Source organism: Clarias gariepinus, chromosome 23, assembly GCF_024256425.1.
Source record: "Clarias gariepinus isolate MV-2021 ecotype Netherlands chromosome 23, CGAR_prim_01v2, whole genome shotgun sequence".
NCBI lineage: Eukaryota > Metazoa > Chordata > Actinopteri > Siluriformes > Clariidae > Clarias > Clarias gariepinus.
The window spans coordinates 17005881-17027987 of NC_071122.1; the positions used below are offsets into that span (position 1 = coordinate 17005881).

The 22107-nt window shown below is 39.1% G+C and overlaps 1 protein-coding gene across 1 annotated transcript in view; it reads left to right on the forward strand.

Moving 5' to 3' along the window:
• atp2b4 (ATPase plasma membrane Ca2+ transporting 4) overlaps positions 1-22107 on the forward strand; it is a 111922-nt gene that overhangs the window by 57303 nt on the left and 32512 nt on the right. Inside the window, exons 3-10 of the mRNA XM_053483533.1 lie at positions 4418-4615; positions 8173-8430; positions 9815-9940; positions 11915-12040; positions 13896-13931; positions 16406-16576; positions 17151-17365; positions 20220-20462. Coding sequence (XP_053339508.1) covers positions 4418-4615; positions 8173-8430; positions 9815-9940; positions 11915-12040; positions 13896-13931; positions 16406-16576; positions 17151-17365; positions 20220-20462 — 1373 coding nt within the window. The remainder of the gene's footprint in view (positions 1-4417; positions 4616-8172; positions 8431-9814; positions 9941-11914; positions 12041-13895; positions 13932-16405; positions 16577-17150; positions 17366-20219; positions 20463-22107) is intronic.

Consider the following 22107-nt stretch of genomic DNA (forward strand, 5'->3'; position numbering starts at 1 on the left):
GAGAGAACTTTTTACCTTGATGGAATCCAAACACGCTGGGGTAAGTGCGTTATTGTAGCAGGAGGTTATATACAGTTTTTACTCTCATGTTGTTTTTCTGCACAGTTTTGATTTGTGGTTAAATAAATGCCCAAATAGGCTATAACGTAAGACATCCTGAGATTACTCAGGGACGGCATAACAAGTCTTGCCACAGCGTTCAGTGTGCACGTTATTACAGCGAACACTTCTGCATTGCATTATAGAGAACACAATTGTTGGACTGCAGAAGTAAACCGTCCCATTCAGAGGGCAATGTAAGGGCGGGTGGTATTCTCAGCCAAGTTTAAGAGTAACATGTCCCTCCTTTTGGGTAGAGACAATAGCATAATTCTATTTAGACAAGTAGGACATTTGACAGCTGATGAAACTGTTAGTTCAACTACAGAATGTGTTTGCACAATACGTTTCATAGCGGTCATTCTGTACTACTTAAGTCAATACTCAAAGCTAAAAAAAAAGGCTACAAACTGTCAAGTCTTGCTCTGAGGTTCATCTGCATTCAGCCCTGGGATTTGTGACAGGGACAGAGGTGTCTTCTTGGCCGCTGTTGATTTATGACTGTCGTTTCTCCTCAAATGTTTGACAGGGATGGGATACAGATCAGGTAGAATTTCTGAGCGGGGAGTATGTCAGTCATGTTCTGGCTTCACCATGGTCTTTTCCTGATCTCAACCTGATATTAGTGTTCGCTGCCATTCAATCTTTTATACAGACATGGACTCTTGATGGGGATTTTTTTTTTTTCCCTTCTCCTAAGCGACGCGTAGGCGCAGAAGAAAAGCTCACAGAGGAACTCTACGAATCCATTGTCATTAAGGTGCCGCCTTCGACTCGGCTATTCCACCGGGAGGCCCTTGATGCTTTCGCCTTAATGCCCGATCTCGTAATAAAAAAAGAAATCTGTCAGCGCACATACGAATTATGCCACCGCAGTTATTCGCCATCGTTTACGTTACTAATATGCAAGAAAGTAACAGGGGGGAGGAAATAGTGGAAATTACTTCTGACCTTCCGCCCTTATGCTCTAGCTAACTTGCAGAACCTGGCGAAAATAAAGATTACTCAATTAGTAGGATGTTGTCTCGTGTTTATTACAGAGCGTATCAGTGACAGCAGGCAGCCAAGTTGAGCATAAGGAAGTACTGCATCAACAGAAGTGATGGATAAACAGCTTCAACCCTAAAAATGAACTCACCTTGAGTGTGACCCTGAGACGATAAAGCATGTAGGGATCAGCACAAAGGGAGGGAGGGAGATTAATGGATGATGCTTTTTTGAACCATATTCTTTTTCTTTTTCATGGTTCATTTATTCTTTTACATCTTATATCTTAGTGCTTACTAATATTCACTTGTGAATACATTTTGCATTCGTTTGTAATGTTTACTTATGCACCAGCAGAGATTTCCCAAAAAATAAGCTAATAATTATAAAACAAACAAAAATGTTCCCACCCACACTGCTGCGGGAAAAAGCATTACCTCAAAGCGGACAGTGTGCGATGGCATTTTTCTCTCCAGCACACACACTCAAACACACACCCGCTCATGCTTACACGCACACGGCCCTAGCTGATTCACAGCTTTGTCTGCAGGCCATGCAATAAGCAGCCAGGTCAGGGGCGAGCTGGAGATTGGTTTTCTGTGACTTTGCTTCCACACACACACACACCCACACACTCCTACTCGCAGCGATGACCTGCTCCTGCTGTTGCTCTGGAACGGAGTGAAACTGTCGCGTGTCCACTGAGGTTCTCCATCTGATTAGGAAAAACTAAAAAAGAGGAGAGAAGCGAGACCTTGAGGAATGTTGGTACAATTACAAAGTGATAACACGCTCCCAGCAATCAGATGTCTGAGTTAATTAAAGGTGTGTGTGTATGTTTGTGTAGGGGTGTCATGAAGGGAAATACTTGTGACATTATAAACATATCCCTTTAGTGGTTTCTCTCTTATTCTCTCTCTCTCTCTCTCTCTCTCTCTCTCTCTCTCTCTCTCTCTCTATCTATCTATCTACGGTATCTTGTTTCTCTCTCCAACTTCCCACCTGGCACAGTTACGGACTGGAAGTGATGCAGCTTTTTTGGAAGGGAGCGTCTGGAAGGGATCATGAATTCAGCGCACTTGTCCACAGACACACAGTACTGTATGTTTTAAAGCCCGTCCGTGTGCGTCCTCCTAAACAATTCAAGTTGCTAACTTGAGCCATTATGAAGAGATGATTTTAATCCTATTTAAGGCTAATTAAAGGCCTTAAACTATTTTTTAAAAATTAAATCTTGCCGATTTAATGCCCGTTTTTTAGCGCTATACTGTCTCGCTTCAAGCAATAATAATTTCAAATGCAAATTATTCATATTTCTTTGATTATTAATACTAAAATTGGTGTAAGCTTATTGGATGCGCATGACATGAACAAAAAATTGTTGCTTAAAATTCTGTGTTAAATGAGGAGGAATCTATTTTTTGTTTTTTCCCCAAAATTTCTAACAGTGGTTTAGTTTAAATGTTCCAAATTAGACACACATTTTGTGTGGCCACAAAACATATGAATCTATAATTTTAATTGGTTAAAATTGCTTCAGTTTTTGTAATCTGCCCAATAACTATTGTATTGTAACACATACACCATTAAAATTCCAGAGCCACCTCGGTTCTTTGCATGAGGGATGTTTTTTGGTAAAAGCTTTTAAAGAGCAAAAAAATGCTCTTTAAAAAAATCTGTAGTGTCCGTAACCATGTAAAAAATGTTGCGATATATTAACAATTTAGCATTTTTTCATGTGAAATCTAAATGGAATAAATTCTAAATAAATAAAAAAAATAAATAAATCTAAAAGTTTTATCTGAATGACAGTTATGATCATGATTAAAATAAAATAAAAAATACATAGACACTACATAAAAGGATATAAAATTGTATTTTTTAGCCAATGTGTTTTCTTTTATTTGACTGAAAAAAAAAAAAAAAATTATATATATATATATAAACGTGTATGCACATTTACAAAAAACGAAACCTTGATCTGGAGATAAGAAGCATTAAGTATTCTGAAAAATGGTGTTTTATGATCCTATCTAAAAATTTATTTTTCCCCCTAGGTGAGACACTTTTTGGCACTAATACCATGTTTTGGCCGTTCATTTCTTCTGCCAGCCCAAAAGCATGACTTACTGCTGCTCACTGCAAGTTTATCTGTATGTTCATCGCACCATTCTGTGTCAACTTTACAAACTGTTGTGTGTGGAAATCCAAGGAATGCAGCAGATTCTAAAACGCTCAGATCAGCCCATCTGGCACCAACAACCGTGCCACAGTCAGAGCCATGAAGATCACATTTTTTTCCCCTCTCACTGTTTTCGATGTGAACCTTAAGCGAAGCTTTTAATCTGCATCTGCATTATTCTATGGATTGCACTGACTGCTTGGGTTATGATGTGCACGATCATGATAAAGCTTCTAGACCGGATGTAGTTATTTTATTTGTTAAGCCTGTTTAACAGTGGACACCCTCATGAGGCAGCTGTACGTGAACACGGACGCAGATCCATTTTCAATAAGAGCCTCACTGAGCGAGATCCGACTGATGGTACTGTGAATTTTTCCTGCTATAAAAAGCTTGTTTTTTTTTCCCTCACACCTGTAGTCTTTTCTCCCCGTACGCCTCAATGCTCTCATCCGAAAGTGCGATAGAATGCGATACGAAATCAAATCCAGCTGCAGCTCCAGAGCATGATCCACCCAGTTGGACTGTCTCTGTGGAACAGGGCGTGTTTAGGTTGGGCTCAACCCGCAACCATTCTTGCCGTTAATGCTTTATGTTCGCTTGGCTTACACAGACGTGAGTGGAAACTTCAGTGGGCGTTGTCGTTTATGATCAGCGTTAGTATTGTGCAAATTGAGGACTAAGTATTCTTTGCAAAACAAGGGATCGGCTGTTGACCAAATATAGCTTCTCCTTTAAGAAACACTGACTGATTTCCATCCATGCAAAAAGCATTCACAGGGTTGACTAACGTTCTTTCACTAGATGATTGTCATTAAATGTCCACCATTTACTTAGCATGATGTGTGTATTGTAATAAAAGCATTAAGTTAAATACATGTTTACCTGTCAAAGATTATTGTGTTCTATGTACTTACTTCTACAGTATATGTATGCACATGCTTAAGGATGATCTTAAAAAAAAAAAATGGTTTTAGTATGTGTACTTTTCCATTCTCACGAAATCCTTTGTTATGCTTTGTCAATGGAAAACGATGGTAGTTTATCTCGATCAGCCATTTTATTTTCCAAGCTTTTGTGCAGTTGGTTTATAATTAGCATTGTTTTGCACAAAGCATTCACAGCGCTCCATTTGTTCTCGACCTCCAGGGCTCTCTGGAAACCCGGCGGACTTGGAAAAGCGCCACACGGCCTTCGGGAGGAACTTCATCCCGCCTAAAAAACCCAAGACCTTCCTGCAGCTGGTGTGGGAGGCATTGCAGGACGTCACGCTCATCATCTTGGAGATAGCTGCCATCATTTCTTTGGGCCTGTCCTTCTACCACCCACAAGGAGATGACAGTAATGGTGAGGGAAAAACAGCAGCAATTCAGACTTCTCAGCATTTGCATTGTGTTGAGCTTAGGGGTAATTACAAAGTTAGACAATTGCATTTGCATTTATTGATTTGTTGGAAGCTTTTATCCAAAGAGGCAGATTCTAATACAAGCTAATAAAAGGAGCTGACAGTAATTTAAGTGCCGCGAAAGTTTCTAGAACTAAGTTTGAACACAAACAAATGTGAACAAGGGCCAGAACTAAACATGACAAAAGTGCTAAAAAAACCTTTTCTACACAGAAAATTCATGAAGTAGTCAAGCAAACAGCCATACCGTTAGGGGTTGGTGATATTTTTAGGCTGGATATTAATAAACAATTGTATCAAAATTGAATAAATGTTTAGTTGTAAGTCGAAGTCACACTTTTAGTAAAACACATTATAGTAAGCCCCCTACATATGAATGAGTTTTGTTCCAAGAGCTTGTTTGTTAGTCCAACAAACATTGTCTAGGTGCAATACTAGGATACAGATACAATTGGCTTTACGCAAAATATACTGTATCAGTACGGCGTTCTTAAGAATCACCGCGATGGTTGAACAAGCAATGTACGCCGCACATGTGATCTAACTTCTGCGATCGAACATGCGCGAACACATGTTTGTATCACCGAAAGTTCATAACTCGAATGTTCGCATTAAGGGGACATGACAACAGCCTATATTAAATAAAACCAGTCCCATCTCTGAGAATGTTCCTTTATATGTTCTCGACAATAACAAGATGATTAGAATAGTTAAATACAGGGCTGCACGATTTAATAGAATACAATCACATTCTGGTTATTTTGACACACAACATGATTGTGATTTAAAGTGTGATATTTCATTATTTCTGTTTTTAAAAAAAAAAGAAACAAATACTTAAATTAGTGACAAATCTTACGTAAATTCCCAACTACAGTATGCGTGTATTCCCTGTAATAAATAACAGCATTTGCGATGAAATAATTGCACAGGTCCACAGTGCGATGTAAACATGAAAATAATGCAGGCTTACCTAATCTGATAAAAGTAATTTTCTACTGAGGTAGACTACAAAACACTCAGAGTTGTCCAAAAAAACAAAAAAAAAAACATAAAATGTATGTTAAACCTTTTTTCATTTGTTGCAGAGCACATTTTTGGCTGTTAAGGCTCTGTAGCACAAAGTATAACACTCTGTTATACAGTTTGTCAGTTTTTATCATTTTTTTTACGTAACGCTAGCATGATGGCGTAGTAAAGATCGCGACACAAAATGTTAACACCTGATTTATGCACGAACACGAAGGGAGAGTGCAGTGGGGCGACGTAGAGTGTGGCACACGGGAGATGAAGAATAGAGTCGTATATCGCAACATCAAAATATATCAATGTGAATTTTATTGTCTATACTATACTCTTTTTAGAATATAGCCATACACCACTAGTCCAAGTCCACTAGTTTTGGATGGGTCTCTATTTATACGTTTTTTTTAAATGATTATTTACAAGTTTTTAAAATATTATACTGTTCCGCTGCAACTTTGAGTATTATTTAGTAGTTATTTAATAGACTAATAAAACAATTTCCTAGATTAGAAATAAAACCTTTTTTTGGCATCGCAATTGTTGCGATAAACTGCATATCAAATTTACACTCAAAAGAAGTTGAGAAGAAGGTCCATAAGTATTTGGATAGTAACAAGTGTAGATTTTCAACTTCACTGCAAACGTTTAACACAAAACAAAAACATTAATTAACCCTTTAAGAATTACAGTCATTTATATACTGTAGCCCCCCTTAAATGTTTTCCCAAATAAATCTGTACAGCAGATCAAATGTGAGTTTTATGCAACAGCATTGACTGTGCATTCACAAATGATGGAGGTGTACAGTATACAGCATTTTAATCTTGCGTGTATGTATGCATGTCATTTCTCAGGTTTGCATGCAGCAGATTAAATATTTAAATATTTTTATTTGAGCAATGCCTCAAAACATTTTCCTGCCCATCCCTGCTACTGGTAACGGCAGAGCTAGGTGTTCATATATTTAATCACTTATTAATTTATTAATCTTCAGTAGGTACTTTATCCATGTTCCGGGACGTGGTAGATCTGGAACCAGTTTTGGGAACGCTGGGTGTGAGGTAGGGATACACCCTGGGTAGGATGCCTAATGAGAAAATGGGGGGAAATTATATATATATAAAAGAAATGCATAAAAATAAGGCGCGGGTGGGGTGGGGGTGGGGGGTTGTGGTTGGTATGCTCAAAAATGCTCGCTAGCAGTTGCTCTTGTAATTTTATTACATTACTCACTACACTAACATTTGTAAAACAGTTCAGCTCTGGTAGCTCTCGAATGTACTAGCTGCAGTATTTGAAAGATTAACTTTTTATGTGTTTCTCTCGTCTAAGATGGATTGAAACAGTTCAGGGTAGCTTGTTGCGCACACGAAATTGATGGCAACCCTCGCAAATTTCAAAGAATTAGCATTATCTTTGCAGGGGTAAGCGGAGTACGTGTGGAATACAGCAGATTCCAAGTACTCAGTGTGAAGACACTGCTGTGTAATGACTTCTTAGTGAGGATAAACCCATAACCAGATGTTTTTAAGGCATTTTTCTGACAGAGGGATTCATTTGGGACTGGAGCAAAGACTTCAATTCCAGTTCCATGCTACTTTTGAAACGGTAGTAGGACATTAAGTAAACTAACAGTTTCAGATGTGCAAATCAAATAGTAAACCCAAGTGATGTATATTTAAAGAGTCATGATTTGTAAAAATGAACAGTTTTACAGTTTTCTTCAGAGCAAATTGTTGTCTGATAAATATTTGTTTGTGGGCGTCTTTCCTGTTTGTTTGTTTGTTTGTTTGTTTATGCTCAAATCTGCACAGTGTTCTGTCGCAACTTATTACATTTAAGATTTGCATCATCCCACCACTTGAGCTACTTTTGGTCTTTTACCCAAAAGGTTGTACATGTTGCAGAATTGAGTTTCTCTATCTGGCTCAGGACGCGAGTGCTACCTTAAAATTATCTTGAGAAAATGAGGTCATTCATGTTGAATCTAACAAAGTTAGAGTGAAATTAAAGTAAATTTTATAAAGTATGGCTATGTTGTATGTGTGTGCGTGCGCGTGTCTGTGTGTGTGTCTGTGTACACGCACTTCCAGTGTGGTGTGGTCGGTTATGTTTATGCATGTTATAAGTACTTTGTAGTGGCTTTTAAGCACAATTTTTATGGAGGTCCATCAACTGTACTAACAAAAGAGCTTTGCTTCATTGGAAGTCACCACAAACTCAACAAAAAAAGGATGTCTGTGTAATGGTGGTTAGCACTTTGGAAGGCTCTCGCAGTCTACTTTCCCTCTTTTGTTGTTTCATACAGCACACACTTTGCTTGTGAATGGAGTGGGTTTCCTTGCACATGTTTTCACCCCCATACTCTTTTGAGTTTTAATGACCGAAATGTTTATTTTGCAAGTAGTATTTAGTAAAACGTCTTCTGTACGTCTTGTGATGCGGTGTTTTTGTTACTGTTCCTTTCTTCCAGCTTGTGGCCAGGCCGCTGGTGGCGTGGAGGATGAAGGTGAAGCTCAGGCCGGTTGGATCGAAGGTGCTGCTATCTTGTTTTCTGTAATCATCGTGGTGTTGGTGACGGCGTTTAATGACTGGAGCAAAGAGAAGCAGTTCCGCGGGCTGCAGAGTCGCATCGAGCAGGAGCAGAAGTTCACAGTCATCCGCAAGGGTCAAGTGATCCAGATCCCAGTGGCTGAGATCGTCGTTGGAGATATCGCACAGATCAAATACGGTATGATGAGATTTTGAGCTTATGTAAAAAATTAGTTAGTCCCACAACAGAGACTGTTGGTCTTGTACCAGTCTCTCATTTGCGTCAAGTTACCAAGAAACCAGAAATTCTTCTAAATACTCGGTAATGTCTCTGATAATGTCGTGACTCAGAGACTTCCATAAATGTTTAACAAAACAGAAAGCTTCACCATATCAGTTAAACAACTCATCATCTTTGTCTGACCATATTTGACGACACTTTAAGAATTTAATTGGTTACTTCATAGTGTGAAGAAAAAGGAAAATAAGAAATGTCAGAGGAAAGAGATGATAGCGCAGTGTGTGTATGAGAGAGAGAGCCGAGTGTATAAATCCACTGAAGGTACAGGAGGAGGACATTGTGCAATGCTCAAATATAAGATACATGCTGTAACTTGAGAAGAACGTAATGTCTGAAGTTGTAGTGCGGCTACAGAGTTCATAAAGTTTCTCATTCTTAATCATATTTCCAGGTGTACTAGAACATTTAGGTGTGTTTGGCAGACATTTTCTTCTTCAAGGGATTTAGAAATAAGGCAGAATACATTCCAAGTGAGACAGGGGTAGTTCTGTGACTTGAGTTCACAACCTTTTGGTCGTGCTCTATATAATACACATGGTTACATAACAGTTGCGAAAGTCAGCGGTGTCAGGAAACAGCATTCCCTCTGGCGCGTCGCAAAAGCTATGACATTTCTAAATCACACTTAGTTCCGAGTCATTCGCATCCCGTCCTCATTTTTGGAAAATGTATGTGTATATATATATATATATATATATATATATATATATATATATATATAATATTTTTTATCTTTAAAATGAGCTTTGGGCTGCATAGGAGCAATAGTAGCGGATTATATATGCCTGGCGGTTTAAGGATCTTGTTTCAGCCGTGGCGCGGTTATGAGTCATGCTAGCAGGCATAAGTGAGTCACAAGAGATCCACAGGAGAGCACCGTCTCCATGGTGGCCAAAAGCAAGCAGCCTCGCTCTTACTGCATCTCTGTCAATCTAATATCCCCTTTATAGTCTCATTCTCCTTCCTTCATCTTTCTCTTTGGCTTTTTTCATAATACGTTTCTGACTTTCTTTCTCCCATGGTTTCTCGCCTTCAGTCTCATTCTTTAACCGTTATGTTCCCTCATTTTATATACAGCATAACCCATTCGCTAATGAACATAATAAGTGTGTGCGGATGTGTGTGTTTTTTTCACCTGTGTAGGAGGATTTCAAAGCAAAAAAAAAAGAGGGGAAAAATCATTAGATTTGATATTTTGAAATTGTTAAGACTGCATGAGTGAGTTGAGCTGTTATTGTGCAACAGTAAAGCACAAGACTCATCATCCTGTGTGTGTCCTCAGGTGACCTTCTCCCCGCTGATGGGATTCTGATCCAAGGCAATGACCTGAAGATCGATGAGAGCTCTCTGACCGGAGAGTCAGATCAAGTAAAGAAGTCTCTTGAGAAAGACCCGATGCTAATGTCTGGTAACTATCTGTTAGTTTCGGGTTGTTTTGCCTATGTACATTAGGGATTGTAGAGTATGGAATATTTATAGTGTGATAGTCATCCAAACCAATATTGTAGTTGATGGTTTATTACAATATCACATATTCAAAAAGCATTACTTTTAATAGCGCCTAGTGCTACAGTGGCATTCCAAATCCCAAAATATTAAATTGTTCAATACTGTAATTCGATAATTAATAACTAACGTACTTGGTAAAAATTATTAACTATGGATATGTTAATGAAATTAACTACAGTCCCTTATAAATAAATCAAGAAAGCATGAAAAGTACTACAAATCACAAAGACGGCATTTAATGAGATAAAAGATCTAAGAACGATAAATAGGCTAGGTTAACCAAGCATGTTGCTCATCTGCATTTTAATGAACACTTAGACCTAGCATTCATAATGTCCTCTATAGCACTATTTCATTGCTTTGGAGTGATGTACTGCATGCAAGAAAGCATTTTCAACCAGTTCAGCTGGTCAAACTTGCCTGGACAAAGTGAACTGCTTTGTGGAGTAAATCATTTTGTAGTGTTGTTAGACCAGCACTCGCACATCCTTTTCAGACTTTGACCAATCCTTTCAGTTCCTTTCAGTTCAGTTATTTTTAATTCTCGGACAAAGTTAATTCTGTCTTCCTGAATCAAACCTTGATTGGGATAAAGTGGTTTCTGCAGATAAATAAAATAATTTGATAAATGCATCGGACAACTTTTTTATTCCCATATAAAATAATAAATGTCATAATATTATGAAGAGAGAATGAAGAGAGCCTAAAATAGAGCCTTGTGGGATCCCATACTACACCAGATTATATTAAAAAGAACCAAAAAAAAAAAGGTCCATGGATTAATCCCTTAGCTGTCCACTATTAGAAAGTTAACAAAGACGAGTCTAACATTAAACACGGCTCACTAACTACAAAAACTCTTATGTTGTAATTGTGATATAATAAGAGACACTACGTGTAAATAAGCTATTTTATGCAAAATAAACTGCATGTTACTACATAGGAGCAATAGGTCCAAATTTGAAACCTTCCCCTTGAGAAAGTATTCAGAAAAAAATCTGATTTGCTGAATTTCGCCTCACTCCCCTGGGTCCTAAAGACATAGAATTAAATATTGTAAATATTAGCATAATTAAAATGATTTACTATTATTATTATTTTTAGAAATATAACACCTTCACTGAAAATCTTCACTCTTTGTCAACTAAGAATCGGACTCTATAGCCTGACCATGGTTTCAAGCATCTCAGACCATGTCCATCATTCCAGAAATGTTTGCACAGTTTAAAGGCAACCAGTTTGACATAAACTGTTTTAGCTAAAGCGGAGTCTGCTAGCTACAGTAGTGCTAGTTAGATTTAAAAAAAAAAAAAAAAAAAAACATTGAAACGTTGTTGTACTTTCGGCTGCTCACATCGAAGAGTCACATCTTAACACTTTTTCTACATGGAGTTTTTCAAAAACCTGTGAAGTACAACTTTTAACCTAAGAACTTCTGGTTTAATCAGTAATCGAACCTGCTGATGTAAATAAGTACCGTATGTGGTTCGGTATTCATTTCAGGTTATACTCATACTGTTGTGATTCATAATCCCACTATCTGATGTTACCCAGAAGTGGGAGAATTCTCTTTTGAGTCTGGTTCCTCTTAAGGTTTCTCCCTCACGTTTTTTTTCCCCCCCGTCACCTCTGACTTGTTCATCTAGGGTGTAAATTTACATCCAGGCTTGCACTATAGGACTATAATTATTGCCAATGTCTGCTATTAAATGTGCTCTACAATTTTAAATTAAATTAATCAATCCAACCCCAAGTCCGTAGACCCAATAGACCCAAGAGTGGTCGTCATTAGCTTGTAACCCTTAAAACTGCTGTAATTGCTTGCCTTGTAAGTTTTAGATTTGACATTACATTCAAACGTGACCTTCTTTAGGAACTCATGTGATGGAGGGATCTGGGAGGATGGTGGTCACCGCCATTGGTGTGAACTCCCAGACTGGAATTATTCTCACTCTGCTTGGAGCTGGTGGTGAGGAGGAAGAGAAAAAGGTCAAGAAAGGTAAGTTGTCACATTGTTCATCACCTTTGTATCAGTAGAAACCAGCCAAATCACCCCCGACCTTTCCCTTCAAAATACCCCATGGGCAATAGCCTTCTCATCTTAACCCCTCCGAGGTAAGAGGCATTTTGAGTGATATCTCATTCAGTTTAATTTCTGCCCATCCGAGAACTCATTACTAACCTACTACTAGGATCAATCATCACAAGAGATGCTTGAAGAAAAGATCAAGATGAAGAATGTGTCAGTGGAGATCAGTAACTTCTCCCTCTTTGTTTTAATTCACATTAAACTAATCCCTTAATTTTTTTTTTGTTTAGTTGTTTATTTTTTATTTTTTGGTGTATTTTGATTTAACTTAACTGGTTTTCTTGGTCAGATTTACATTCCTCATCTTTGCTGGGCCGAACGTGTCATTTCTAAGGCGAGATACTCGGGAAGCCTGTTGTTCTAAAATGTGTCGTTTAATAATGAGAGCTGAACAGAACACACTTCCAGAAGAAATAAGTGAGCAGGAGTAAAAATGCAGTCAGGTGTCCATTTAACTAAAGTTTCAAAGTTCTGCGTAACTATACTCATGTCAAAACAGCGCGCACACACACATCTACCCGAGCATTAGCATCGCTCCATACCTGCTGGATTTCATTTCCAATGGGTGTATGAGTTTTCTCTCCCATGTTTCCCTCTGTCTTGTCTTATAAGCCCAGCGTTAAACACTAGAGATGCACCGATCTAATTTTTTCCCCCTATTTAAAAAAAAAAAAATTTGATTTGGCGATTCTGATTTTCCTCCTGTTTTAAGAACTGTAATTGACAGCATGAGCCGACCAAGCTGTCACATCCTTCCTGTGGGACATGTGACTGCCCACGCACCATTTAGGGGGCGAGAGGAAAGCGCTATCTGTGTAAACGTATTGGTTGTTGCAAGAGTGCAAGTGTGCCAGCTCTCCCCTGAAAGCAGAACCAATCTGCTTCCTAGACTCCTAGTTACGGGTGGCTGCAGCAGGATCCGAACTCGCACGCGCTTTCTGTTGCGCCACCCGGGAGTATGAATGGGATCGGTACGGAATTGGAGACACACAAAGCCGATCAGTCAATTCCTTTCACCTCCTGGTCGATCGGTGCATCTTTATCAATTAGGGCTTTTTATTATTACTGTTTTCTGATAAACAACATTTTAAGCATGGGCTTCACACACAGTCAATGAAGTTAAATCAAATCTAATGATTCAATGCAACAAAGCTTTGTGTCAAGTCAAGTTAGAAGCAAATGAAGTCGTTTTGAGGTAAAATGTAGTTTTGGGTGTTTTTTATAAAATTTTTTCAACTGCTAGGAGTTGCATGTTAGCAATGTTGGCACCTTTGCATGTCGAAAAAATATCCCTTAAACATTTGAAAGCCAGCTCTCAAGCAGTATCTTAATATCTGTGATATCTTAAGCCAAATATTACACTGCTGCATCATTGCATTGTAGCAGCACATCCTAAATCTATTGAGACTTTCGCCTGCTTTATACATTTTTATCACATTAGCGTTAACAATTATACAATTCCTGGCTGATGCATCCAGAGCTAGACATCAGTCAGTACAACTCTCAGTCCTGTAAACGAAGAGATCTATGACTATAATCTGTCCCGAAAGCACAATGCCTGTGACTAATGAAAAGTGAAGAGCATTGACTGTTATTTCTTGAGATGACACATTTTAGCCCGCGCTCACACGTGTGAAGTTGTATTAATTTCTTTCGATCCTGTTTTTTGAATCCTTTTGTTTTCTTTTTGATTTGTGTCTGGTTCATTTACTTTTAATCCATGTTATATATCAGTCCTCCGCCCTCTCTCTCTCGTTCTGAACAGGTAAAAAACAAGGAGCCCCTGAAAATCGCAACAAAGGTAACCCCTAACCCCACCCCCTTCCCCCCCTTCCCCTCCCATTCAGCGACAAGTCTTGGAGTCTCGTGTTAATCTCACTCACTCACCTCTCTCTCTTTCTCTATCTATCTGTGGCTTGTACTCTCTCTCTCTCTCTCTCTCTCTCTCTCTCTCTCTTTTTCCCCTTTCTTTCACGCTGTTGCTTTGACTCTCTTCCTGCTGAACCTATGGGAGCTTCTTCCCGCCTTGCTTTACCTGTGAAAGAGTGCAACTCTCATCTGCTGCAGCAGAGCTGGGCCTTATCCTGCGCTTCAACCAACCAGTCAGCTCCAGAATCACCAAATGCATCACCGCTCGACATATTCAGTGTAGTTCAAAGTGGACTTTTCCACCGAAGGCATCATTTGTGACAAAAAAAAAAAAAAAGCAAAACAAGCATCTGTTTTTAAGGTCCAGCAGTCAAGACTGACTATTATCTCATTTTTAAATTTAAAGCCTCACTCTGACCTCCGACCCCGTCTTGGGCGTCAGCAGCGCTGAACACCTACTACCGTCTTCCAGGAATAGGGAAACTCCCACATGCTTAGAAATGGAGTAGACCAGACATGCGTGAAGCGATTAGCCCACGCTTCTGAAGTGTGTATCAAAGATTATGCAGGGGTAAAAGGGTGTATCCACCCTGCTCTGGCTCCACCCACTCCCTGCCTGACGAAACATTCGTATGACTCGCGTACTGTAGCAGAGAGTCAGACAAGCAGTACAGTGTTATTGCTCTCACAGTTCTCAGGCTTGCACGCCTCTCAGTCAGTGTAAAGACTGCATTCCTTTTTTTTTTTTTTTTTTATTTCTGTAAATTCTCAGTCACAGCTCTGGGGTCGGCCGAGTGGGAGTTGCACTCTTTGCCAAATCGGTGGGCTGTAAATCGTCATCAATTTCTTGTTTTGTTTGTTTTTTTTGTTGTTGTTTTTGTGTGTCTCACTGTTGCCTCCTTCCAGGGTGTGCTCAGGAACCCATGCTGTCTCGTACACTGTATTCCACAGTCACTGTGTGATTATTCTGCCTCTCTCTCTCTCTTTCTCTCTTTCTTTCTTTCTCTCTATGTATTTCTTTCTCTCTTTCTTTCTCTCTCTCTTTTCTCTGCATTAGTTAAAAGAAATTCTTAAAACAAAATCTTCAGATATTCAACTTTTTCTTCCTCTTCGTCGTTTTGTGCTTACTGTATATCGAGTCATGTGTTATTTTTTTTTTTCTGATCATTTTTTTAAATTTATCGAGTCTGAATTATGTTGAGTCTGTAACACACACGCCCCCCTTCCCCCCCTCGTCATGCGTCCTGTCAGTCCCGTAAGTCTCAGAATCCTGGGTGCCTTGTATTTGCTTTTAAGTGCCTTGTTTTACTTGGACCTCGTTACTTTTCATCTGCTACCATTTCAGTATTGGAAATGACGTCCCAGGATAATTTTACACCGCCGTCCAGGGGCCTCGGGTTATCCAGCAGCCCTCGCGGCAACGATAGGCAGGAAATTGGGGGGGCGGGATCAGTGGTTGACCATAGCAAAAAGCCTGAATTGGATCTTAGATCCCATTATGCTTCTATTTTAGTCAGAGGTCCAGTAATGCAATAGGTCTGTCTGAGAAATAATTGAGTTATGACAGTCAAACTCCAAGATACAGCGATAAGTGTTCCCGTGAAAGGGGTTTTACCCTGATCCTATCTGTCTTTCTTTCGGTGCCTGGTCCCCAATATCAGTCTAGAAAAGTGAATAATTCGGTTGGGTTAAATGAGGCAGTGCTGAGTCACCCAATAGTGTAAGTCTAGAGTTGATGAGTCGTGGAAAGTCATTCCACAGTAAACAGACACAGTGTTAGAAATGCCATCTCCAGAGCAGACTAAACCTGTAAAATGCAGTCAGAATTCAGTTAAAATGTGCTCGTTTTGAAAGATTTAGCAATTTTGAATTTTAAAGAAAGTGTAGATGTTTCAAAAATAAAAAAAACATAAATATTGTGTATGTACAGTATATCCAGTCCACATACGTAGAATGCTGTTTGTTCTGCAAAGATGGTCTCACCAGTCATATCATTGATCATTAGTGTTATAAATACAAAGCAGCGTTAATAGAAATGTATAGTTTTGTGCTTTGAATTTATGACTTTGCCTTTCTTTAATATTCCATTCATGTGCGGAAGTAACTTGCTTTAATAACAGCTTGTTCCAAGCCAGATCTGAGTCATTCCATTAATAATATCCACTAACTTTAAAAAAAAGAAAGAAAGAAAGAAAGAAAGAATAAAAATAAAGAGAGAAAATGTTCTTGGCTTTGACTTCTACCTATCACTGAACTTTCCACTTTTTTCCCCTCTGCCCTTCATCCCTCCTTTTTTTTTTTTTTTTTTTTTTTAAATATATTGTTGTTTGGTTGTTTTTAAATTTTAATTTTCTTTAATTTTCTTTTTGCATGCTCTTCCTTCATTCCCATTGCTTTCTCCTCCAGCTAAGACCCAGGATGGCATCGCTCTGGAGATCCAACCTCTGAAGAGTGAGGAGGCAGCTGAATGCGAGGAGAAAGAGGAGAAAGAAGTGAAGAAGGTCAACGTCACCAAAAAGGAGAAGTCCGTGCTGCAGGGCAAGCTGACCAGATTGGCCGTGCAGATCGGAAAAGCAGGTCCGGGAATTTAAACCAAAACTGATTTATAATCAACCTAATACAATTATATCATCCAGAGATGTTCCAGGTGGATTTTTTTCTTTTCTTTTTTTGGATACAAGTGGACCTTCACGAGAGTAGAATTACATTTAACATAACGATTGCTTCCCAGCAAGACGAGAGTTGGCCCGAATACAGCCTCTCCTGCTATTCTGTACTACACAGAATATTTATATTAATTAGTTCCTCAGAGGTTATACACGAACCGACTGCTTGTTGTCATTACCATGAACACACAAACTCGGCGAACGGGTTCATTTGTCATGCTCTCCCATGGATCAGAGCATTTATTTAACTTGCTGTGTAAAGAAACAATGTCAACGAGCATAAAAACAGGCCCGCGTCTCCGGGCCGCGCTCCACATAAGTCTCACTTTTTTCAACATGTCTTAATAAAATCTGATTCAGATGGCGCACAGCTGTTATTATCCAGGCTAAAAACAAAGTAGTAGTCTGTGAACACAACTTCCTGCTTATTGCATCCCCCCCCCCGAGGGCTGTACTGTCCTTTAAACTGCTTGTCTTCTTCGCAGGTCTCATCATGTCTGCTGTAACCGTCATCATCCTCATCTTATACTTTGTAATCGATACGTTCGGGGTGCAGGGGCGAGAGTGGAAGGCCGAATGCACACCCATCTACATTCAATACTTCGTCAAGTTCTTCATCATCGGTGTCACCGTGCTGGTGGTCGCAGTTCCTGAAGGGCTTCCGCTCGCCGTCACTATCTCTCTCGCCTACTCCGTGAAGGTGAGCCGAAACAAAAGCGACGCATTAATGTTGTTTTTTTTATTGTCAGTACCGATTTTTTTCGAACTTTTAGTACGGTTGTGTGTAAACTCAACACACAAAAATGTTGTCACCTGCGAAACACAAACACACAAACACAGACAAGGCTTCAGGGGGTGACTGAAACCGTCGCCAGTGTGCCTAGCGTTTTTATTTGAGACCTGTTTTGGTGGCTGCTTTCAACATATTTTTTATTATTGATAATTTTTTTTAAACTTTCAGTGCAGTGCTAACTAATAGGGGTAACCAAGCTGACACGAAAACAAAAATCTTTGACTTCACTGCGTGCCCATTCAAACCTGGCTATGCCACTGATCCAGAGACTGAGCCGACCAATGTATATTCATCGCAGCTGTGTTCAGTCCTCTTTATCAGATAATGCTAGTAAGACACAGCTAGTTAAGTTCCTTATACCCATGGCAGAGTGGCTGCATCAGTTTGCTTGGTTATATGATAAAAATTCCTATATTGTGGCTCGTAAAATGTTGGTTCAGCTTCTAAATATTTTAGTTTTAGGTGCCAAAGGCTTCTAAAGATTAATGTTTGTCTGGAGCCCTGCACAGAGGGCTAAACAACAAAAATGAAGATATTTAGCTGTGAAGGAGCGTAGACATGGAGAGGCATTGCAGCATGTCGGCTAAATTTCTTCTTCTATACATCGACACATTTGTTTTATGTTACATGTGAGATTAGACTTACAGTAGTACCTTGTGTAACCCGTCCTAGAGGCCTGAGGAGTTCTAAAGGCAAAATTTTATACTGCGAAACACATTTTCCCATAGGAAATAATGAAAATGCATGGAATCTGTTCTATTCCCCTAAAAAATGTTACAAATATTACCCCATTTCCAACACTATAATCATATTTTTAAACCTCACTTAAGCATAATGTATGATTTCTCTCGGCACCAGCTGCTTTGAAAAGGAAACTGAAGGTGGCTCCCTTTTCTTCTGGCTACCATCCTTGCGTCTTGCAAAAAACAAAACAAAAAAAAAACATGTAAACTTGCTCTGGTTGGCTTTTCACTGACTCGAACAAGAGTAACATGAGGCTTAAGCTGGCGTTTAATTCTGCTCAGCTTGGTAGCTCGTATATCAAAAATGCTTCGTATGCCAAGTCAAATTTCTTGAACAATTTCAGTCGAAAATTCTTAAAGCGGGGTGTTCATACGTCAAGGTACCACTGTATTTGTTTTTATGTATGTAGTTATTTTGGGTAAAATCTTACGAAGAGTTTTACAATCTTTCATTAAACTGTGTGTAATAGCCAGTGTGGTCAGTACATAAAATTCCAGCAGGCGTGATTTGTATCATACCGGTCAAAGTTTCACAGTCTCGCCTGTAGATTTACATGAACTTCAATGGACAAGACCTTCCTCAGAATACATCATTAATCAGATTTTCAGTGGATATGAATATGGTTTGCCTTAATGCTCCTGCGATTAAATTAGTTCACATCAGCTTGATAAACGATGCCCATTTCACTGGCCAAAAATGTGGTGAGGTCCATCTTACTATTAAAGTGATTAAAAGTAGAATGTCTGGGTTTTGACTTAATGCATGCCTCTTAGACATTTCCCGCATAATAAATAGCAGCGTCATGTAACTTTCTATGTGGTTGCATAAGATTTCCATAGAAACTAACCACTCATTTCCTAGTCCTAGGACGTGATCAGCTCTGTGGAATCTCTTAGCCCTGTTACTGTACAGTAGTGCGCCTAGTGTCTGATGTGACATGAACACATGATAGGCGGGTATTGAGGCGGTGCATTTTATAATTGCAGACATTTCAAGAGCTTCGGAATACACACTCAAGCATATTTTTTATTAAACTTGCATCCGTTATTTAAAATGAATGAGTGGTCACACGAATGTATGACGTGCTTTAAGCCAGTGAGCAGAGACGTGTCGATGTGCGCATTCGTGCCGTTTCAGAGGAGAGACTCGTCCACATTAGAGTCAGATAAAATTTAGTTGTTATACAGTAATTAAGATCATTATTAAGCTTAACGATTCATAAGTTTCATTCTCATTATTATTATTATTTTTTAAAATTATAGTCAAAATGGTCATAGATGGATAGATAAATAGAGCTACTGTAACAGGCTTCCAGAAAGAGTATGTCAAAAAATAGCTCTTTCTCAGACACGTTGATCATGCATGGTTTTGAATGGGAAATGTACTCTTGTCAACGGCATCGTTTTCTCCCCAGGATATTATAAAGAAATTTAACTCCTTGAAGCAGCTGCCCACGAAACTGTAGAAAGTAATCGAAGAAGCTGTAAAAACCCAGCTGTAAACGAGGTTTAAGGCCGAACAGCAACCCAACAGATGAGCCAGGTTCTCTGGGTTTCCTAAATAATTCATCATCTGCAATGAGCTCAGGAAATCTCAGACACATATGAAAAGTGTAAAGTGAAAAGCGCTCGTGCCATCCCAAATGCCTGTTCCTGGAAGCTACTGTATCTGGTCAGCTAGCTACTGATGTAATCTTTATGTCTATTGTATACAGTATATGTGAAATTTGTGCCCATATAAAAACTTCTATGTTGACCGTTACTCACATGACTACAGTTACTACTTAAGGTTAAGCGTGCAACCCAAATATAGAAGGTTTCCAAGTGTGATTGAAGTTAACTGGTCATGTCATGTTCACTTACATTTTTAATGCATATTGACTGAAGGCACCGCTACATTAACTACATAAAGTGTGTATCATGACTAACTCATCGACCCACCTGTAATCGAATCTGCTACCAAGGGCCATCTTTCTGCTCAAACTGGGTCACATTCTGTTTTTTTTTCCTCTTAACAGAAAATGATGAAGGACAACAACCTGGTGAGGCACCTGGATGCCTGCGAGACCATGGGCAACGCCACAGCCATCTGTTCTGACAAGACCGGCACACTCACCATGAACCGCATGACCGTAGTGCAGGCCTACATAGGTGACACACACTACAAAAAGGTTCCGGAGCCCGAGGCCATCAAACCTGAGACTCTGGAGCTCATGGTTAATAGCATCTCCATCAACTCGGCCTACACCACCAAGATCCTGGTGAGAGAGAGAGCTGCAGTATTTCTTATTCAGTATCCTTGTTTTAGGGATCCTAAATCGTTGATTCAATTTAATTTAATCTAGATATGACTCGCAATTATTGATTTTGTAAGTCTAGTTATTCTGGCTCACAGTGGTAACTGTAGTACATTGTTTTAGTGGACGTTCATGAAAGATGGCTGGACAGTTAAAGATGGAAAACTAAACTAGACTTTCTATTTCTCTGCGTCTGAACACAACGTTATGGAGTCAGATCAGTTTCATAATTCACAAATAAATGCACAAACACGGTTGATAAACCTATTTTGTGATTACATGTATTTACAGACGGAAGAATCTGCATTTAGAAACCGCTCGACATTCGTGAACATCCCTGCATTTGTGCGTGGATATTGGATATTTGAGGCTTCCCTGATGCGCTTAGATTCACAAAGCATTTTTTTTTTCAAATGGGAATTCCCTGCAGGCTATCAGATTTTTTCCTACAATTTCAGCTACATGAACATAAATTCCAAAGGTATGACTAAATGTGACTACACTGCTTTACATACTTTATGTGCAGTGTGTTTGCAACATCACTGACTGTGACATATTTCCTTTGCTGTATGTAATCTTCCACCACTGCAACAAGCTTATCAGATTTTCACCTAATTTACATGAAATTGAAAAAAAAAATGCATTTGTAAATCAGTTTGTAAATGCAGATTCATCAGTCTGTAAAGGAATATAATCACAAAATGCATTCATAGAAATAGATTCAATTAATTGTCACGTGCACCTGAAATGATTTTGTCGCATATCCCAGTTAGGAAGTAGTGATGGGTCATTCATGAATGATTCGTTCTTTTTGAATGAATCTTTAGCGTGACTCAGAGGAACAAGTAGTCTCGGATAGTGATTCGTTCATTTTCTACTGAGCGCGCATGCGCAAAGCATCGCAAAACCTCCGTAGGTTATGTACCGGAAACAGAATTGAATAGTTACCTTTGAGTCTTCAAGTCCCGAGTCGTTCGTTCCTTTGTCACGTGACTCCCATAGACGCTATGCGGTGCAATAGATTCAAAAGAACGAACGACTCGTACTAGAAGATATGAGAGGTGAGCTGCTCATTCTGTTTATTATAATATGTCCTTGGCTGCATTGTAATATTTTGGTTACTTGGAACTATAGCCAAAATTGGTTTATGTGGACGTGTTGGGGGGGTCTTTTTATTAAAAATGCAACATTATATTTTATTTCTGATTAAAAGAATGAAATGAACTAAATGAGGCAAAAAAAAAAGATTCGTTCATTTTGATGAACGAGATTCAAAGAACCGAATCACTAAAATGATTCAAACTTCCCATCATTATTAGGAAGTGGGGTCTGAGCACACGGTCACACAAGATACAACACTCCTTCAGGAGATAGGGTTAAGGGGCCTTGCTCAACCCTCCCACTACTGCCTTATTTATGAATTATGAAACTGATCTGACTCTAAACAATGTTGCTTCATTTTTTTTTCTTAGCATGGTTATAAAGAGTGCTCATTTGAAATACAGGAGTTTTCCTGTCAGCTTAAACCGGTCTGCGTTGACCTTTCTGACCCGAAAGTTAGAACTTGGCTAAACAACCCTCGGGATGTTTTTTGTATTTCACACCATTC